This window comes from Mustela nigripes, chromosome 13 (assembly GCF_022355385.1).
Source record: "Mustela nigripes isolate SB6536 chromosome 13, MUSNIG.SB6536, whole genome shotgun sequence".
In the NCBI taxonomy this organism is placed as follows: domain Eukaryota; kingdom Metazoa; phylum Chordata; class Mammalia; order Carnivora; family Mustelidae; genus Mustela; species Mustela nigripes.
Window position 1 is genome coordinate 96974924 of NC_081569.1, and position 19595 is coordinate 96994518.

At 39.9% G+C, this 19595-nt stretch overlaps 2 protein-coding genes across 2 annotated transcripts in view; one reads left to right on the forward strand and one right to left on the reverse strand.

The window, feature by feature from the left end:
- The first annotated feature begins 1628 nt into the window (after positions 1-1628).
- KLHDC2 (kelch domain containing 2) lies at positions 1629-12843 on the forward strand. Its single transcript, XM_059373149.1, has 13 exons — positions 1629-1781; positions 4380-4459; positions 6769-6886; positions 8632-8747; positions 9055-9136; positions 9295-9378; positions 9887-9967; positions 10042-10100; positions 10478-10587; positions 10992-11064; positions 12098-12185; positions 12282-12334; positions 12533-12843. The coding sequence occupies exons 1-13, from the start codon at positions 1629-1631 to the stop codon at positions 12654-12656; spliced, it is 1221 nt and encodes a 406-aa protein (XP_059229132.1). The 3' UTR covers positions 12657-12843.
- Positions 12844-13530: 687 nt separating this feature from the next.
- Positions 13531-19595, reverse strand: part of NEMF (nuclear export mediator factor) — a 51376-nt gene continuing 45311 nt past the window's right edge. Inside the window, exons 26-33 of the mRNA XM_059373148.1 lie at positions 19262-19415; positions 17979-18056; positions 17188-17385; positions 15676-15708; positions 14719-14819; positions 14576-14619; positions 14415-14494; positions 13531-14141 (exon numbers count right to left, since the gene is read on the reverse strand). Coding sequence (XP_059229131.1) covers positions 14064-14141; positions 14415-14494; positions 14576-14619; positions 14719-14819; positions 15676-15708; positions 17188-17385; positions 17979-18056; positions 19262-19415 — 766 coding nt within the window. The 3' untranslated portion in view covers positions 13531-14063. The remainder of the gene's footprint in view (positions 14142-14414; positions 14495-14575; positions 14620-14718; positions 14820-15675; positions 15709-17187; positions 17386-17978; positions 18057-19261; positions 19416-19595) is intronic.

The following is a 19595-nucleotide window of genomic DNA, read 5'->3' on the forward strand; positions in this document are numbered from 1 at the left end:
CTCTGTTATTGTTCAAAGTATTTCTCCCAAGTAGTGGTCCCAGCGTGAAAGTGGGGGGAAAAGACAGGATGAAGCAGACTCCTCCTACCAAACACATCCAAGTAAAGAGGCACCATGACTCTGGGGATTTAAGATGTATTTTGGTCCAACCCTGACAGGTGAAGAATCAAGTTTCGGTTACAGTAATTCTTCATTTTCTTTACCTAATTTAAATGTATCCTACAAAAATGTAAGACAAAACAGTAACTGTGTGTAAACAGGATTTGCCATCCTCCCTGAAGGGCTGGGCAGCAATGGTTTTTGATGTAATTTTTTTCTTTTTTTAACTTTGACAGCGAGAGAGGGAACACGAGCGGGGAAGTGGGAAAGGGAGAAGCAGGCTTCTCGCAGGGCAAGGAGCCCGATGTGGGGCTAATCCTAGGACCCTGATATTATGACCTGAGCCAAAAGTAGATGCCTAAGGACTAAGCCAACCAGGCGCCCCTGATGTACTTTTTGAGGACAATTTCCAAACTGGGTGAAGGATGCCGCACTAAGATCTTTGCTGAGCCAGAAGAGCTCAGCGAGCGGAGATGCCAGGAACCGCTCTGCGGGGATGGGGAGCCCCCGGCGCCCCCGCGCGCCAGCAAGCCAGCTGGCAGCAGACGGGAGGGCCACGCGCTACGCGTGGTGGCCACAAGAAAACAGGGCACGGACTCTTCTTTTGGAGAAACTGAGACCAGAAACTTACTGAGCAATGTCACTACCCCTTTTCGGACTGTAAGCCCTTTGAGAACATTCCTCAATCACATGACGACTTCTCGGTTAAAAAAAAAAAATCATATATATACATACATACATACATATGTATGTATATAAAAAATCATATATATACATACATACATATATAAAACATATATACATATATAAAAATACATATACATACATATATTTATATACATACATATATTAAAAATCATATATATATACATACATACATATATATATATGTATATATATATGATTTTTTTTTTTTTTTTTTTTTTTTGCGAGAATGCGGCTACAGTTCTCCGCATCCTCGCCGCGCCCGCAGTGAGAGGAGGCTCGGAGCGTGTCTGGAGCTCGGTCACACACCGCTTCGGAGCTCGGCCCGCAGCGGGCCAGCGAGCGGCGGCGGCGGCGGCGGCGGCGGCGGGAGGACCCGGCGCTGGGGGCGCTGAGCGCCGGCCGCGCTTCCGGAGGCCGGCGGGTGGCGTCAGCGGAACGGGCGGTTCCGGCCGCACCGTAAACAAGGGCCGGCGGCGGCGGGAGGCGAGCTGGAGGCGGGGCGGGCGGGCTGGAAGCTAGGCTTGGCCCCGAGTGGACCCTCTTTGCGTCGTGCTCCCGGCGGGACCCCACCGCCGCCGCCGCCGCCGCCGCCCCCGGCCCGCGACCCCGCGGCGCAGCCCAGGCGGCGGAGAGGCTCTCCTCGCTGAGGAGGGCTGGGAGGGCGCGGGCGGCCAGCGGGCGGCCAGCGAGCGGCCTTGACGCCGTCCCTTTCGCCGCCGCCTTCTGCTCGCCTCTCGCCGCCGTGCATTTCTTCTTTTTCCTTTGTCTCTTCCCCCCTCGCGCGTGTGAGGATTGTTGGTGAACAAAAGTGCAGCCTCAAGATGGCTGATGGCAACGAGGATCTGCGGGCGGATGACTTGCCGGGGCCAGCCTACGAGGGCTACGAGTCCATGGAGCTCGCCTGCCCGGCCGAGCGCAGCGGCCACGTAGCGGTGGGCGACGGGCGCCACATGTTCGTCTGGGGCGGCTACAAGGTCAGTGGGCGGGCGGCCGCGGCGGCCGTCGTTCGGCTGGTCCCCGAGTCCGGGTCCGCGGGCAGGCCAGAGCGGCCGCCCGGTGCCCCCCGCGACGCGACTCTGCCCGTCCGTGCATTTTTCGCGCGATCGGGGGTCTCCTCGCCAGTCCCCCAGCCCGTCCCGACGCGCCTGGGCTGTTGTCACGCTAGCCCGCCGCTTCCAAAGCCCGCGCCGCCCCCGGGCCCGGCCCCCGGGCGCTGGTGGAAGTTGGAGCGTTATTTGGGGGAGGGCGCATTGGGTGGCGCACGGCCCCGAGCGTGTTTTATTTTAAAAGGTTGGGGGGGACCAGTGTAAGAGGTGACGTGTGATGTCACCCGTAACCGTTTATCTGGCCCGCTGGGGAGCACTTCACCCTCTGGAGCTGAGGTCATTTGGCCCACGGATTCTGTTGCCCGCTTATGGGGTAACTCAGGTCTGGGAAAACTCCCTGGAATTCCCGAAGGCCGCAGGAATCGCCTAATTCCACCTTCCCTTCTGCTCAGGAGTCCGAGCTACACCTGTGCAGATGGCCGTCACCTGTTGTGTGAACATTGTAGGGCTGGTTTCCTTTCGGTTTCAGCTGAACATTTTTCAGAAGAAACCCTTGTCAAAAGTATCGGAAAGGGCTCCGCCAAAACAAAACAAAACAAAAACCAGCAACAAGTGTAACCACCAAATCAGTTCTTTTACTCCTAATCATAAGCAATGGGATTGGTTACCAGTTGAGAGCCAGTTGCATTTCTTGCTGCCTCTGGCTGGGGAATCCTCCCCAGATGTCTCCTATTTAAACCTTGTTCACTACTACTTCTGCCTTTCTGCTGTTAGAGCTTCCCAGTAACCGCGTTCTAGAATTTGCTCATTGCATTTACTACTGGCGTGGCTCTGATCCATTCCTACCAAAAATACTCTTTTTTTAGTCCGTTTTGGTCTTAAAATTGATCTTCCCACCCCCATATGCTTGAAATCTGGTCCACTACAGCTGTGCCTTTGATTATTTATTTTGACTCTGGTAAAATAAAACTTCTGGCACAGCTGACCTGATCATAGCTGATAACTGTCAAAAAAGGCAGATGGAATAAGCTGCTATGGCTGTCCTGATGAATTCATTTAGTTTAACAAGAGCATTTTTTTTTTTTTTTTTTTGGCCAGTCCTAATTAATCTGCAGTGTTTAACTTAGGGTCCAAAGAATATGTGTGTTTAGAGGCAGGTACTTGGTAGGAGGAAGGGGGGCAGGTATGTAGAGACACTTATTAAACTGTAAATAATTCTGTTGGAGAAGTCAGCCTGTTTAGTCACATTTTGGTCTAAGCTACTTATTCATAATTCTGTTTGTAGAAATTAGCGTTGAGGGAATAGGACTTGACTTCGGGGAGTGGGGCTACTAGGGGGGTGGTCAGGAAGATTTTTGGTGAATTTTTGAGGGCCTGGATGCCTAGGACTTAAGCAGGAGGGAGGCATGATCAATGAAGTCAGCAGGTGGTTCCAAAATGGGTTGTCCCCAGTATTTTGGCTAGAACCCTGAGAAGCCTTTGGAGATTGTTTTGAAGGCAATAAACCTTAGCTTCCTGGACAGTAGTGTGTTCTCCTCTTCGGGTGAGGCTGGTCTGTCCCCGCTCAGTCTGCTATCTTGCTTCCAGCCTTCTCTTCACTTGTAAGTGGTGGAATAGAAAATATTTACATGGCCACCTCCTTGATTTCTGTATACTGCTTACTATACAAGCTTATTGGACTCTGACACCCATTCTCCATGAACTGCTATTGTTCATGCACATGTTGACATTGTTCAAAAAGTGACCAGGGAGCTTCAAAGGTTGTGGAGATTGGACCTCAATTGCAGTTGCAAATTCAAGGAAAGGAGAGTTGAATCCTGGTTCCACTGTTACTTACAAGTAACTTTGGGCAAATTACTTACCTCTCTAAAGAAAAAACCCAAAAAGCCTGTTTTCTTGGAGTAACTGCTTTTGAGGGTTGTTGAGAGGATTAAATGAAGTAATCTACTGAAAGAGCTCAGCTAGTTCTGACATACGGTAAGAACATTTTGTTAAGAATTATTGCCTGAAGGGAACTGGAGCAGAAGAAGGAACTTAAAATTTTGCATATGGACTTAATTGCACATGTGCAGTTCTGCCCCGTTTCTTGGTAGAGAACAAATGGATGCAAGGAGAAAATGGCTAGAAAGTGACGTGGTGCATTAGTGGGTCAGGCACTTACCCAGTAGACGAGTTTGTAGCATGCAAGGTACGGCACAGGCAACCTCTCCTAAAGACATGCAGCTGAAAGTTGGAGCGTTGTCTGTTCAGCATGAAGTGGCCTTGGAGATTTCCCAGAGATCTCTCAACTGTCTGCGTTATCGCAACTGCTCTATCAAAAGCTTGAACTCAGGGTTGGGTTGTCCATATTACCTTGAGTATGTGGCATGAGGTAGGGATGGTTGTCCATTTGATGGAATCGAATTGTAAGACCTATTTAACTTCTCATAACTCTCATTAATATCTCAAGATAGATATGAAAAGTACATAATAGTGCCTCTTTAGAATACCAATTATTTTTTATATTTGCTATTTTTTTATTCTTAGAGTAATCAAGTCAGAGGACTATATGACTTTTATCTGCCTAGAGAAGAACTATGGATCTACAACATGGAGACCGGAAGATGGTAACTGTGGATATTATGAGGGAGACTAAAAAGTTCAAATAAGATTGCAAGTAAAAAGAAACTCTAGGGGCGCCTGGGTGGCTCAGTGGGTTAAAGTCTCTGCCTTCGGCTCAGGTCATGGTCCCAGGACCTGGGATCGAGCCCCGCAACAGGCGCTCTGCTCAGCAGGGAGCCTGCTTCCTCCTCTCTCTCTCTGCCTGCCTCTCTGCCTACTTGTGATCTGTCTGTCAAATAAATAAATAAAATCTTAAAAAAAAAAAAAAAAAAAAAAAAGAAACTCTAGGGGTGTCTGGGTGGCTCTTGTCAGTTAAGTGTCTGACTCTTGGTTTTGGCTCAGGTCATGATCTCAGGGTTGTGAGATTGAGCCCCAACTTAAGCTCTATGTTCAGCAGGGAATCTGCTTGGACATTCTCTCCCTCTCCCCTCTCTCTCAATAAAATAAACCTTAAGGGACGCCTGGGTGGCTCAGTTGGTTAAGTAGCTGCCTTCGGCTCAGGTCATGATATCAGCGTCCTGGGTTCGAGTCCCACATCGGGCTCCTTGCTCGGCAGGGAGCCTGCTTCTCCCTCTGTCTCTGTCTGCCATTCTGTCTGCCTGTGCTCGCTCTCGCTCCCTCTCTCTGACAAATAAATAAAATCTTTAAAAAATAAAATAAACCTTAAAAAAAACCAACAGGGACGCCTGGGTGGCTCAGTTGGTTAAGCCGCTGCCTTCGGCTCAGGTCATGATTCCAAGGTCCTGGGATCGAGTCCCACATCGGGCTCCTTGCTCTGCGGGGAGCCTGCTTCTCTCGCTGCCTCTGCCTGCCTCTCTGCCTGCTTGTGTGTACTCTCTATCTCTGGCAAATAAATAAAATCTTAAAAAAAAAAAAAACAACCAACAAAAAAAACCTCTGTAAAGCCCATTCTATTAGAGTAAAAAGATCTTATTTAAAGATACAAAACTGTTCTAAAAACAGTGTTCTGCTAGTTCAGCTTAGCTGCTAAGCTTCGATACATTAGCAGTTCTTCAGTAGTTCAGTAATTTGGTACTTTCATGACTTTGGAAGACACTTCTGTTCAGAGCTCTATAAAGTATCCTTGTAATATTAAAGAAGTAGAGGCTTCAGGTCCTGGAACGGATATACGGTAAAAGTTCCATATATTTTTTTTCAAGATGTTATATCTTCTGTTATATGGTAAATGAGAAAAGGATTTCTAGATTTTATCTGCTAGAAATAAAGGTGGTATTCTAATGAGCCCTAACATTAAAATTTCAATGCAGGTATCTTTAATACTTAAAAAACAAAAAACAAACCATTCTGAAAAGATCTTTTGCCAGTCTCCTAACAGTGGTACTCAAGAGTATGTTCTTGGCAGAATTAACGTGGTTCTTAAAATGCTGGGTCAGCCATGTTTGGGGATTTATAAAGTAGTCTTCTCCATGGTTTGCTCTGTTAAGAACTCTGTGCCCTTTACATATTTTGCATATTCTAGATCACAGAACTAGGAGAGTAGTGGTCCCGCCTGATTTAAGAGTTCAACTAAAAAGGCAAGATTATTTCTGTACCTAGCAAATCAGTGTTGATGTGAGCTGTTTGGTTTTTTTTTTTTTTTTTAAGGAGAATTGGAAATTTATAATAGTATTCCTTAAGAGGGGAGTTCTACAAACTTCTTAAAACATTCAGCCCCATAAAGGATTTGTAAAAATAACCCTACCAAAATTTAAAGCTTAGCATAAAGTGATAAAATGAGAAGACCTTAACCATTCTGTTAATATTCTGAATCCTAGATTTCTTAGGACTTTTTGATACAGATTCATTTTTAGGTTGAGAATGATTTAAGGCATGCAAAGCACTCAGAGGAGTGCCTGGCCTACAGTAAGTACTAACTGCCTGTAATTTTACATAAGGTCTAGTCATTTGAATGGCTAAAAGGTGACTGAATAAAACATAACTTGAATTAATCGGCCAGGAGTGGGATGAAGTTTTCCTTTGGGGTTCCTGGCTCCCTCAAAATCGAAAACAAAAGAGCCACTGGTTAAGTCAATAAAGAATTTAGTTTGAGCCACTATGTTCCTTAGCTCCCGCAGCCCTTGTGTAGCAGCAGCGGCCCAGGCGGCCCAGGCGTAGCAGCAGCTGGCGTTGCCTGGAGGGCCGGTGAGGAGGAAGAACTTCAGGATTAAATTTAGAGCTACAAGAGACCCTGGGTGTCATCTAGTTGGCCAGCCTATTTTATTTTTCCCCTTTGTGGTGGGGATAGAAGAGAAATGAGTAACTCTTGCATTTCTTTCCTTTTGCAAAACGTTCACATTGTTTTTTCTGCCCTCAGGAAAAAAATTAACACGGAGGGAGATGTTCCTCCTTCCATGTCAGGAAGCTGTGCTGTGTGCGTAGACAGGGTGCTCTACTTGTTTGGAGGACACCATTCAAGAGGCAATACGAATAAGGTTAGTGTTTCTAAGGATTATGGTTTAAGGCAATTTTACTCTTTTACTCTCAGACAACTTGAGATTTCTAAGGTTAGCCCACACTTAATCCTGTCCCAGCTTAATACATGTATGTGATAATGGTATGAATGTGCATTTTAGTATTTTTGTGTACCTTTTGGTACCTTTGGTATTTTTCTAGGCCTTTGGTAAAATCAACTTTGGTTGATACTTATTTGCAGTGATTTCCTAAGTGGTTTTGTTTGTGCTCTCTGGAGAACCCTCGGGTATTAGAAGAGTATTAATAAACCAGTTGAAAATGAGATGCAGTCATGAGGGGCAGGGTAAAAAATAGCAGACCAGAACATTCCTCTAATATGGCACCATAAAATACTATTGTTCAGACTTTGTTGGTGTTTTTTTCCAAATAGGAAAAAGATAATAGTTGTTCTCTCAAGCCAGTAAGACACAAATGTCAGTCAGAAAGGTGCGTATGATTTAGGGAGACTCATAAATTTATTTAGCAACTTATCACCTTATACTCTGAGCACTCGGTTAGATACTGGAGACACAGAGATGAATGATACAGTCCCCACCCTAGGAACTCACATTCTAAAAGGGACACATACAAGAAATAGATGATTTCAGTAGCATATAAGGAGATAGACAGAGCCTGGCTCACAGTGTAATAGCTCAGTAAATATTGTTAAATCTGAAAAAGAAACCTTGACACTGTGTTTGGCAGGATGGAGGAACAGAATAAGGAAAATCTTCACCCAGGAGGGTTGAACTGAATCATAACTGGAGGGGGTAGCCAAGATACAGATGTCAAAGAGGCAGAGGTATAAGCAGTATGTCTTGTTCATGGAAATGCCAGGTGGTTTGGTGTGGTTGGAACATTCAGCTGACATAGTTGTAAAGTGTACTCCTAGGTGCTCTACAGATTACCTTGACAGGTCTTGGGACACTTGTGGGGCAAGCATACTGGTGTCGGGCAGGCTCCAGACCACCCTTCCCGACTGCATTTTAAAAAGTGTAGCTTCACTTCAGTGAGGCCCTTGCTGAAGATTTTGTTTGCAGAAAGGGTTCTGTGCCTCGAAGATTTTGTGAGGCGCACCCGTAGGCTATAGCAGAACCATGTGTTTTTCAGGACCAAGGCAGAGAAAGGTAACTTTGACACAACCTGAAGCAGCTTGGGAAACAAGCTGTGGCTTTAGAGCTGGACAGAAAAATGGGAGTAGTTAATGTATCAAGAAGCTGGGGATACACACACACACACACACACACACACACACACAATGATCATTTATTCAAGTGCCTGGATGGGAACCCTCTGAAAGAAAGACCAATACTTAACTGTAGCAGCTAAGGATAAATCTTAAAGGATTAAGTAGGCACTTACATGATGTGTTTGTTAAATTCAAATTGAAGGTGAAAGTGCTGAGTTGAAATTTTTTGGTAATACCATCTTCATACCCATAAATTAGATCAGTATGACTCAAAGTACCTATGTAATAAGGCACAGAATACAAATCCATGAGGCTACTGGCAGAAAAAATGAGCTAAACAGGGTCCTGGTGACTTAGGTAATTTACATTCTGGCATAAGCTCCTTATGTAGACTCAGACCTGTAACAGTCTATAGTCACACTTTTAGGAGAACTGAATTGATGACATTCCTGTTATTGTTAAATCACAATAAAATTAAATGCCAAGTTGAATTTCTTGCGCATAACCAAATCTAACTGAAATCATTGCTTCTAACAGTTCTACATGCTGGATTCAAGGTCTACTGACAGAGTATTACAGTGGGAAAGGATTGATTGCCAAGGAATTCCTCCATCATCAAAGGACAAACTTGGCGTCTGGGTATATAAAAACAAGTGAGTTAGCAGCCCCATAGGTTTGAGTTTTTATGTGCAAAATGGTTTGCCATTCAAGTATCCTTAGACAATAACCACTGTAACCTTAGAACATACCTTCTAGGGCCCATATGAGGGTTAAGTGAATTAATACACCAAAGTGCTTAACATAGCACCTAAGACGTAATCAGCCCTAGTAGCCACTATTATGTGAGTAAGTGTTTTATATATGTAAGTGTGCCTCTTCAGTAGCATGACAAAAGAAAAACTTCTTGAATCTTCCTAACCTGTGGATGAATTTTTAGTGTCTTGGCTTTCTATCAAACAGGTTAATATTTTTTGGAGGTTATGGATATTTACCTGAAGATAAAGTTTTGGGAACTTTTGAATTTGATGAAACATCTTTTTGGGTAAGTGAAGTTTTGTCTTTGGATATGGCCTTCTTGGTATGTTGAAATAATGTATGTCTGCTAGTCTTACTCATTTTGCCTTATTCATAAACCAGACAAAGCTATATAATTTTATAAACATTTGTAAAATAACTCAGATTCTTATTCATTTTCTGTAGAATTCAAGCCACCCAAGAGGATGGAATGATCATGTACATATTTTAGACACTGAAACATTTATCTGGAGTCAGCCTATCACTACTGTGAGTTACTGAAGAATAATGAATTATTAAAGCAAGGGTTCTTGGAGGAGAAAGGGTTGGGAGGTGGCAAAAATGGACAGTTCATTCCTGTTTTCCTGGAGAAGGTCCACTGCTTTCATTTTTCTCCAAGGAGGAGTCCACACCTCAGAAAAGTTTAGGGAATATATAAACTAACCCAGTATCCATTATCTAATAGATGTTAAGGGGTATTGTTTGTAACTAGATAAATGACCTAGCACTAGACTGTAATTAAGTTACTCAAAATACTAGATTTCTTTTTCATCTGACACAGGTGTCATATAATATGCTACCTTTAATTTTAAAAGATAGAAATAAGTGTTCTGTTAGCTAGCGCATTCAGTAATAGACTCAAATGCAGAATTACAGTTCGAAGCTGTAGTACAGACACGTGCACCTTAGCTTGAAAGCCCAGGTGTCTTGCATATCCTCATCCCATATCCAGAGAAGACTTGTACTTATTTTTAAAAATTTCTTTTGATTTTTATAGGGTAAAGCACCTTCACCTCGTGCTGCCCACGCCTGTGCAACTGTTGGAAACAAAGGCTTTGTGTTTGGAGGCAGATATCGAGTAAGTGTAGGAATAGTTTCAAGGATTGTTTTTAAGTCATTCAAAATGATAGTTACTTAATTATCCTTTTTCAGGACGCTAGAATGAATGATCTTCACTATCTTAATCTGGATACGTGGGAGTGGAACGAATTGTATGTATCACTTTAGATAATTATTTTTAAGATATTTAATTTTTCTTCTGTTATCAGTATATAATGTATTTCCTTAAATTTTCTGTAACGGAAAACTTAAACATGATGACTAGATCCTTAAAGGAATTTTTTTTAATTTCCCATTCCCATACTGTACCTGGCACACAGCATATGCTCATTGTTGATAAGTCTGAAGTTGACTTTATCTTCTAAGAACATAGTTAATTCCAAAGCATGTAGCTATTAATACCAAGAGGTTTTTTAAATTTCAAGTCTTTTTTTCATAATTCTATATAAGCTTTAAAAGAAAACTTCTTCAGTATTTCTATTAAATGGCTGCTTTTAAACACAGATTATAACTTAGCTGCTGTTTTCAGAATTCCACAAGGCATATGCCCAGTGGGCCGATCTTGGCACTCACTAACACCAGTTTCTTCAGATCATCTCTTTCTTTTTGGAGGATTTACCACTGATAAACAGCCACTAAGTAAGTCTTTTAAAAATACAAGAAATCATTAAATATCATTCATATGTGATCTGTGAATAGCTAGAGAGATTAGTTTATTTTAGATGTATCAGAGGGCTATAGGGTTGGTTGGAAGGTTTGCTATTAATTTTGATTCTATAACAAACCTGTAATTGTTTTTATATTAGGACATCAATCGATTCTGTCCAGTGCAACACTTAAAAGCCCTACTGAAGGATTGTAACAGGCAAAGGGCTGGCCTATTTGGTTAATTGCAGAGGGGGAAAAAATAAAGGATATATACTTCCTGTTTGTACTCACAATCTGATTTATTACGTTTCTTGCTAAAGCTGTGCCCTTTAATTACCAGTGTCCTATTGACAAAATAACATACTTCATGGCTGTTCTCTCTTTGCTTTCATCAGGTGATGCCTGGACTTACTGCATCAGTAAAAATGAATGGATACAGTTTAATCATCCCTATACTGAAAAACCAAGGTATGAACTATTTAAAAAGTAATTCTTATACTGAATACTTGAGGTCGATAAAGATGTACAAGACTGGTAATGAGAGAGGAAATTATGGCTGCATTAAATCCCTCGTTCTTATAAAAATCCTAGCACTCACTAAGGTTCACATCATACCTCTTGAAAGAAAAAAAAAAACAACACTGTTATCCTACTATCGAATACTTTCTCTTCTGTCACTATGCATAAAAAACAGAGCTGGACTTTGACTTTTGCTGCTGCTTTTTTCATAAAATTGATGTAGCTAAAATTTATAGTCAAGCTCTTTTCTCAAGTAAATTCAACTGTTTCTATGATTGCCATTTAAGAAAAGTAACTGGAAAGAAAAGAATTCCAGAACCTTGAACAATGTCAGTGGGAAAAAACTTCCATCAGATTTGCAGTAGCACTAACAAATATTAAGTCAAATCACCCCAAAAGAAGAGTTCTTTCTGTTAATGTCAGAATTGTTACAAAGAATTGCCAGAGGATATGATCTAGTCACAACTGGTATTCAAAGCACATTTAAGTAGGTCAGCCTGCATTTTCCCCCCAAGCCTCTAATTTAAGTACACTTATGTACAAAGGCTTCATTTGGCACAAAAAATTTTTCCATAGAATTACCAGGCCTGATTCTTGGGAGTATCTCAGGCAGACTCTGCATTCTTCAGATGTTTTGTGTAAGGTCGACTGGCCCTGCTGTGAAAAGATCGAGAGGGCATATACCACACATCTCCCGTAAGATTTTTATTGCTAACAAAGACCTAGAGAACAGATCATTCAGTTCAAACCTCTCATTGCATAAATTAGGACTGGACCAGAGAGATAAAATGATAACATCAGATAAAACAGACATTAATTGGTTTTTTCCCCTGGCGTTTGCTGCTTAAGATAATTGCTTCTCACCATGTTTCTGGTCTGTATTAAAGATCTCTAGTCTTTATTTCATCATTCTCTTCTGTAGTATAAATTGTCATTTTGGTGTTTGGGTAACTTCAAACTCAAGCTTTTGTTTTAAATACAGGTTATGGCATACAGCTTGTGCCAGTGACGAAGGAGAAGTAATTGTTTTTGGTGGATGCGCCAATAACCTTCTTGTCCATCACAGAGCTGTAAGTATACTACCCTAGTTAAAAGGACACTTTATAATATTTCTGAAACTTACTTGTGGAGTACTTAGTTTTATATGTTTTCTTTCTATTTTTCAGGCACACAGTAATGAAATACTTATATTTTCAGTTCAACCAAAATCTCTTGTAAGGTGAGTAACTTCTTACTTCGTACTTCATTTTAAATTGTGCTTTTGAAAAACCAGGTTTATAGATTAAGGGCAATAACAAGCTTTCAATGATATAATTAACCAGTTCCTGCGAAAATCTTTAAAGTGTTTTTTCTGGGGGAGAGGGGCATGCTGTTTTTTCTTAAGTTTTCAAATTATTTTTTTCTTGTCCCCTTTCAGGCTAAGCTTAGAAGCAGTCATTTGCTTTAAGGAAATGTTAGCCAACTCATGGAACTGCCTTCCAAAACACTTACTTCACAGTGTTAATCAGAGGTTTGGTAGTAACAACACTTCTGGATCTTAAAGGCTTCATAGATCATGCCTCTGATCCCCTTGCATGGACAGCAATTCTGTAAACATCAAAGAGTGGCATCATTTGTATAATTATATGCATTGTTGTAGTTTGCAGCTTTTTGGTTTTAATGTGCATGTGAATGGCCTAGAGAACCTATTTTTGTGTCTAAAGTTTACAATAAATGTATTTAACACCAGTAACTGTCTTCTGTTAAAGCAAAAGAAAATTAATACTTGGGCTTTTTACCCCAAGGAATGGTTGTTATACTTACTTTTTGGTAACTTCAGGATATATAGCTATAGAAACATGATACTAATTATTATTACCACTATCAAAATGGTGATGTTATTTTTTAAAATTAGTATTTTTCTTTAATGGCAAGAGTAGTCTTGGTACTTACAATACTAGGCTATATAATTACAAAGGTTTGGTTTTTTTTTTTTTTAACATTAATTTCAAATGAAGAAATATTCCCAACAGGACTAAGCTGGTTAAAGAAATTCTGGAAGGTCCAACAGCTGTTTAGTACTTGACCTTATTAATGCTTTGGTATAGGGGTGGGGCCAGTGGTCATATTGACTGTAGGTAGCTATTGTCTAATCATTTAATAATTAACAGTTTTTTAGCTCATCAAAGAATGGGAATGATATAGGACTTAGTTCTCTCTTCTGTTAGGAGATAAGAGGAGCTGGGTCAGGAGTCTTTAGTGATAAGCCTAAAAGTGCACTTATGATATCATAGGTTAAGATAATCTGTAACATGCTGATAATTACTAGAGGTAGAAAATAAATTGGTATAAAACTGAGAGTACGAGAAAGAAATCAGGATGAAAACTGAAATTATGTAAATGCATGGAAATGAACAATGCCAATTTTTTCTAGGCGTTATGTGTATTTTAAATATGGTCTAATATATTTTTTGACAAGGATAAGTAAAGGCAGAAGGTTTCCAAGACTTAATCCTAAATATTTAACCCCCCGACACCATACCACCAGAAAAACACAAAACAAAAAAAATCTTGTGACTGGCCTGTGCGGAAAAGATGTATTAGATGTTCTATATGGCAGACTAATAAGTCAATAGTCTAAGCAACTGAGCCACTTCACTTGACTTCTTTATAACATGAAATGAAAACTTAGTATTAACCTCCCAAATTTCAAGAACCTGTAGGATAACTACAGATATATACAATTAGCATTTAACTGTCCACAAATATTTTAGGAAATCCTATCATAGTGTTTCCTCTCTAAAAAACTGGAAAAAAAAAACCCCAAAGTCCTTTTGGTGAATATAGCAAGGCAATATTTAGTTCATTTGTTTTAAATGCGGAAGTCTTGTTGCACGGTGTTTTCATCTGTGAACTTCCAAAAGGCTATAAAATTGGCTCTTCTCAAATATTTTAGGATTTCATTTCAGCTATTTCCTTTTTACATTCAGAAGATTAGGTGCAGACACTTTGACTTTGCCAGGAATGTTTCTTGATAAATCCGTGTCCTAAAAAAAGAGAATTGCTGAATATCTTCATATTCTATATGGTGGTCAGATTTCTTTTATGACAGTTATGTGTTCTCTGCTGTCAAAAGAAAGGCATTTCGAAAATTTTCAACTGAAATGATTTTACTTTACACTGCTTCTAGTAAGACATTGTATACCAAAACAATAACTGCTGCTTGCGTCTACTGAATAAACAACGGAAAGTAGGAAACTATAACTGCTAACATTTGTATCTGCACCACCGATCTCCAGACTTCAGGAGGAATACTTTACCTTTACGCTGCGAAATAAGTCTTTTTCTCTTGCTGTTGCTTCTTTGGAATGCATGAAATTATTCAAGGCTGTTTTTGCAGCTGTAAGTAGAAGACAGAGTAATCTCTTTCTGTTTTGTGAAAACATGTTCAAAATCGTAATTCAAAAAAATTTTTAAATACCTTTTCCCTTTTTCTGAACTCCAGGAGTAAGTTTCACTTTGTATCTTTAAAAAGGAATTATGTGTGTTACTGAACAGAGATTACAAAACCATTCATAAGTCACTGTTGTGTCAATAGTTTTGAGTAAACTATAGATCACTTACTTATAGTTTGTCATGGTGGTGTAAGGGGCACATATTGGAATGGCAAACAGTAATACATCTTCAGGATGTGGCTGTCCAGTCAAAGAGTCAAAGAGATTTTCCTAAAAAGGGAAAACAAAAACAATTATAAAATTCTTAACCAGTCCTAAAGAAGGAAAAGTCCAATATCTCAATATATTTTTATTTTTTTCTGATAGACTTAAGTCTTAAGCTCTGCTTTCTATTTCTAGGTCCAAAGAATTTAAGGCCAATGGTGTTTATATTCTTTACTACTAAAATTTTTGTCTAGCATAATGAGAAATGAGAAGAATGATTTTCAAAAATAATACCCGTAAATTTGTAAATACATTTAAGGGAGAAAAAACTTGCTGGATGTTATCTGTTGCAGAAAACTACTATGGATTAAAATGATGTATAATAATGACTACAAATAGATTTAAATCCATTGCCTGGAAACGGGACTGATACTTTGGCTACACCACCAGTTCTTGACTGGGGGGATTTTCTAGCCATTACCCCTCCCCCACCAAAACAACTTTTGCCTATTCTTACAGGCTTCTTAGAGTTGCCATTTTGTGGGCTGCCTGCCTACAAGATTAACCATATTTATTTAGCAACATGAATAAAACTTGGACAAGATGTTTGGTGCTGAAGTAGTGTTTACTGTGTGCCATGGATTTTTCTAAATGCTTTATGTATATTCTCCAAACACTCTCCTGGTAGGGACCAATCATCCCCATGCTTCAGATGAGGAAACAGAAGAACAAAAAATAATGCTTCAAGGTTGCAGTTACATGTAGCAACGTTGGGCTTCAACCCCAGAATGCTGGACTCCAGAGCCTATAACCTTGTCTTAGCCTTAGAAGTTTTAACTAGTTAGAAATTGTGTATCACATATTCTGGGAACTAGACTGTAGTCTGAGTGTCATAACAGGAACCCCAACACAAAAATCATACCTCATTACCCTGTGGATCCAGATCTTGCTCTTCCTGTTCCAAACAAAATGTTAAAAGTCAGCTATAACTTAAATTGAAATTTCACATGATTATGAGGAGAAAAAAACAGTAATATAACAAGACTATCCCATCTAAACAATAGGTTATGGATCCCAAGCCTGAGTTCTTCAGTGTCCCAAAACTCTGTTGTACATCTATTTCAGAGAGTAAAGCCATTCAAGGAGAAAAAACACTGTTCTCTGTAAGCTTAAAAAAAAAAAAGACTTTCACATGGGGGTGCATGCTAAAATAGGGAAATTAAATTTAAAATGACAATTTTCGGGGCGCCTGGGTGGCTCAGTGGGTTGAGCTGCTGCCTTCGGCTTGGGTCATGATCTCGGGGTCCTGGGATCGAGTCCCGCATCGGGCTCTCTGCTCAGCAGGGAGCCTGCTTCCCTCTCTCTCTCTCTGCCTGCCTCTCAGTCTACTTGTGATCTCTCTCTGTAAAATGAATAAATAAAATCTTTAAAAAAAAAAAAAATAAATAAAATGACAATTTTCAATGTTAAAGTGATAAATTACAATGACAACTAAATTTGATGTCTGCCAAAGGAAAATGGAGAATCCTGGTGAACAGAACTTTTATTTTTTATGCTCCGTTCATTAGTTCTAAGATAAATTTTTCACATATTAAGGTAAGCTTACTTTCATTTGCTCTTCTTAGATTATCTCCAGATTTCTCATGTATAATTCATAACACCTCAATATTTAGGAGTCTTCAGTTTAGAGAATAAATTACAAATATGAGAATAGTATAAAAATCTGAGGATCAAAATGAGTTGTCACATTATAAAACAGTAACACTGTTCAGGGCAAGAAGAAAATAGTAGTACATTAAGAATCCCTATAAGCATTATCTGCACTGAACAGAGCACACGATTCTAACCAAATTTTTAACTGCTATTAATACAAATTTCAGTGAAACCACTTTTTTTTTCAATTGTATAACGCAATAAATCCTTTGCTCAGGATTTCAAGATACACTTAAAGCTGGGCTTGTTGTGTTCAGTTGATAGAATGATCAGGCAACCCTCTTAACTGGATAAATGTTCACTTTTCGCTGGTTTTTCCACTAGGGAACTTGAGCTGTACAGGCACTGAACACTATATAAGATAATACAGCATTTTTCCTATAGAAAAATCTAGAGTAGTGCAAATTTACTTTCTACTCATCTTCAAGACAATCCAAATTATTTGTCTTATTGTAACTAAGTTCCCACTAGAATCAGATAAAGCCTCTCCATAAAATTTTCTAAAGGTAAAAAACTTTTTATCATATGAACATGACCATTTTTATACTTACATCTTGGAAATTTAGTCTTAGGTTATATTTCTAAGATGACTTTCCATTAAGAATAAGGCTCCCACTTGTCCTGGTTTTAGCACTTACGTAAGCCTTGTGTCTTGGGAACCCTGAAGTGGTTAGTGAATTAATGGAGTGAAAGCCCATATCCATATGTGTGGTGGCCCTACCTTATCATCATGTGGATCATCTATGGTCAAGTCTTGTAACTCATGAGTTGCAACGTCAAGGGATGGAGTTTCTTTCTTTATGCTGTCTGAAGCCCTTGGTCCACCTCTAGGTTTCTGGGGCTGTTTCTTCACAGGTTCATCCTTTGTTTTTCCCTTCTTCCCCTTCTTCCCTTTTTCTTCTTTGTTTGAACCTGCAGACTTCAATTTACAGAGTTAAAACAGTCAGCTTGCTCTAATAAAAAAAAAAAAAACCTAAAAGAAAAAAAACAAGTTGGGGGGACGGTGCCTGGGTGGCTCAGTCAGTTAAGCATCTGCCTTCCACTCAGAACATGATCCCAGGATTCTAGAATCAAGTAATGCACTGGGCTCCCTGCTCAGTGGGGAGCTTGCTTCTCCCTCTGCTTGCTGTTCACCCTGCTTCTGTGAGCACTATGACAAAAAAAAAGTCAGTATGTTCAATATTGTCAATTATTTTAACAAAATGTACTAAATCCTAGCATAGGATAGGCAGTGGTCTGGATGCCCCTTGAAAGCAAAAGAAATGGGTAAGTGAGTGGCTCAGTTGGTTTTAAATGTCTGCCTTCGGTCAGATCATGATCCCAGCGTCCTGGGATCAAGCCCTGCATTGGGTTCCCTGCTCAGCGGGAAGTCTGCTTCTGCTTCTCCCTGACGCTTCCCTAGCTTGCACCAACCTGATCGTTCGCTCGCTCTCTTTCTCTCTTACTATCAAGTAAATGAAATCTAAAAATGAATAAAAAACAAAAAAGAAAATGGGTTTGGATGTTACTTACCCCCAGCAATTTCATGATGAGTTCACGTTCTTCTTCATCTTGGTCTTTGTATTTTTCCTTCATTTTTTTCATTTTACTCTACAAAATCAAAAGACTTTACTTGGAAAAATTCAGCAGCTAAAAAATGTCAACATGTTTATAAAGAAAAGGTGCTCTTGTCAAAACTGCTGAGAAGGTACCATTATAATAAATAATGTGGAGGCTAAAATGATGGATAAACCACGTCCTCAGGCTCAAATTACCATCTGGTAGAAGACGACACATGTAAGAGTAAGGATAAATTAATGTAACATACATTGGAAGATGGAGAGAAGTGAGTTTGGGGGAATCAGAGGGGGAGGCAAACCATGACAGACTGTGGACTCTGAGAGACAAACTGACGGTTTTGGAGGGGAGAAGGGTGTGGGGTGGGTTGAGCCTGGTGGTGGGTATTAAGGAGGGCACGTATTGCATGGAGCACTGGGTGTGGTGCATGAACAATGAATTTTGGAACACTGAAAATAAAACGAAAAAGTGCTAAAAAAATGCAACATACTCTAAATGAAAACATTTCTAAGGTAATTCAGAGAAAGATTTTTTTCAGCTTAAGCAAGAACTGTGGGGAAGAAATGAAAGTACAACTTGAAAGTCTGAAGTAAATTTTATAGTATCAGGGAATACAGGAAAAGCAGGATTAAAAGAGAAAGACAGGACAGTGTGGTAATAGTCAGGTCCTTGCATGTGGTTGGAGCCAGGACCTACATAAAGAGGAATAAGAAACAAGGCAGCAAAGCTAAGCTGGATAAAGGCTCTTAAAACTGAATTTTCTCACTAAACTGGTGATTCTTTTATGTGGCTACATAAAATTAGATCCAAATTACCTAGTAATTTTTTAAAACTATAGACCTCTAGGCCTCACCTAGATTTCTATCCTTATTAATCTTAGCTGGGGCCCAAATAACAAATTTATTAATTTTTGAAGATTTCTTTAAATAGGACACAAAGAACTCTTAACTATAAAAGATTGATAATTCAGACTTCTAAAAGTCTATACTTCTAATTCTTATTCTACATAAAATGAGAGCTTCCATCTAGATGATCTTAAAGGGACACAGAACAATGAGCTCTATGTTCCTTGAATCTTACCTCTTTAATTTCCACTTAAAGGAAGTCTCATAGGATTATTTTTTTAAACTACATCTTTTGTTTCACTTAAACTTTAAAAAATTAAGAAGAACTCACAGCTTCATTTGTGAACCACAGACTCACCTTAACGTTAAGTTCACACCCCAAAGTTTTATTACCTTCTGTCCTCGTTTCATTGGCTGCACAGCTGGGACACTTTTGTTTGTGTTCTGATGAGCTTCAATGTGTAGAGTATTTTCTTTTTCTTTGTCCTTTACCTCTATCACTTCTAAATCCCCTGAGTCACTTGGAAGCTTTTTCTTCTTCATTTCCCTAAATAGAAATGGAATGGGAACATCTAATTCTTAGTGTCCTAAAATACTGCACGGGAAGGGGAACATGTACAATATATAAAAGATCTTGGTGTCTGGTTAACTTCATAACCACCGGCTGTAGTATAAAAGCAGCACAAATCAGCATATAGGAAAAGCTGAATATTCTTCTTTCATGGAT

What these genes read in the sequence shown, in the direction of transcription:
- KLHDC2 (XM_059373149.1), top strand. Translation starts at nt 1,629, where the DNA reads ATGGCTGATGGCAACGAGGATCTGCGGGCGGATGACTTGCCGGGGCCA. An exon ending in TCGTCTGGGGCGGCTACAAG is followed by an intron (nt 1,782 to 4,379) that starts GTCAGTGGGCGG and finishes TTTTATTCTTAG; the next exon opens with AGTAATCAAGTCAGAGGACT. An exon ending in TTGATGAAACATCTTTTTGG is followed by an intron (nt 9,137 to 9,294) that starts GTAAGTGAAGTT and finishes CATTTTCTGTAG; the next exon opens with AATTCAAGCCACCCAAGAGG.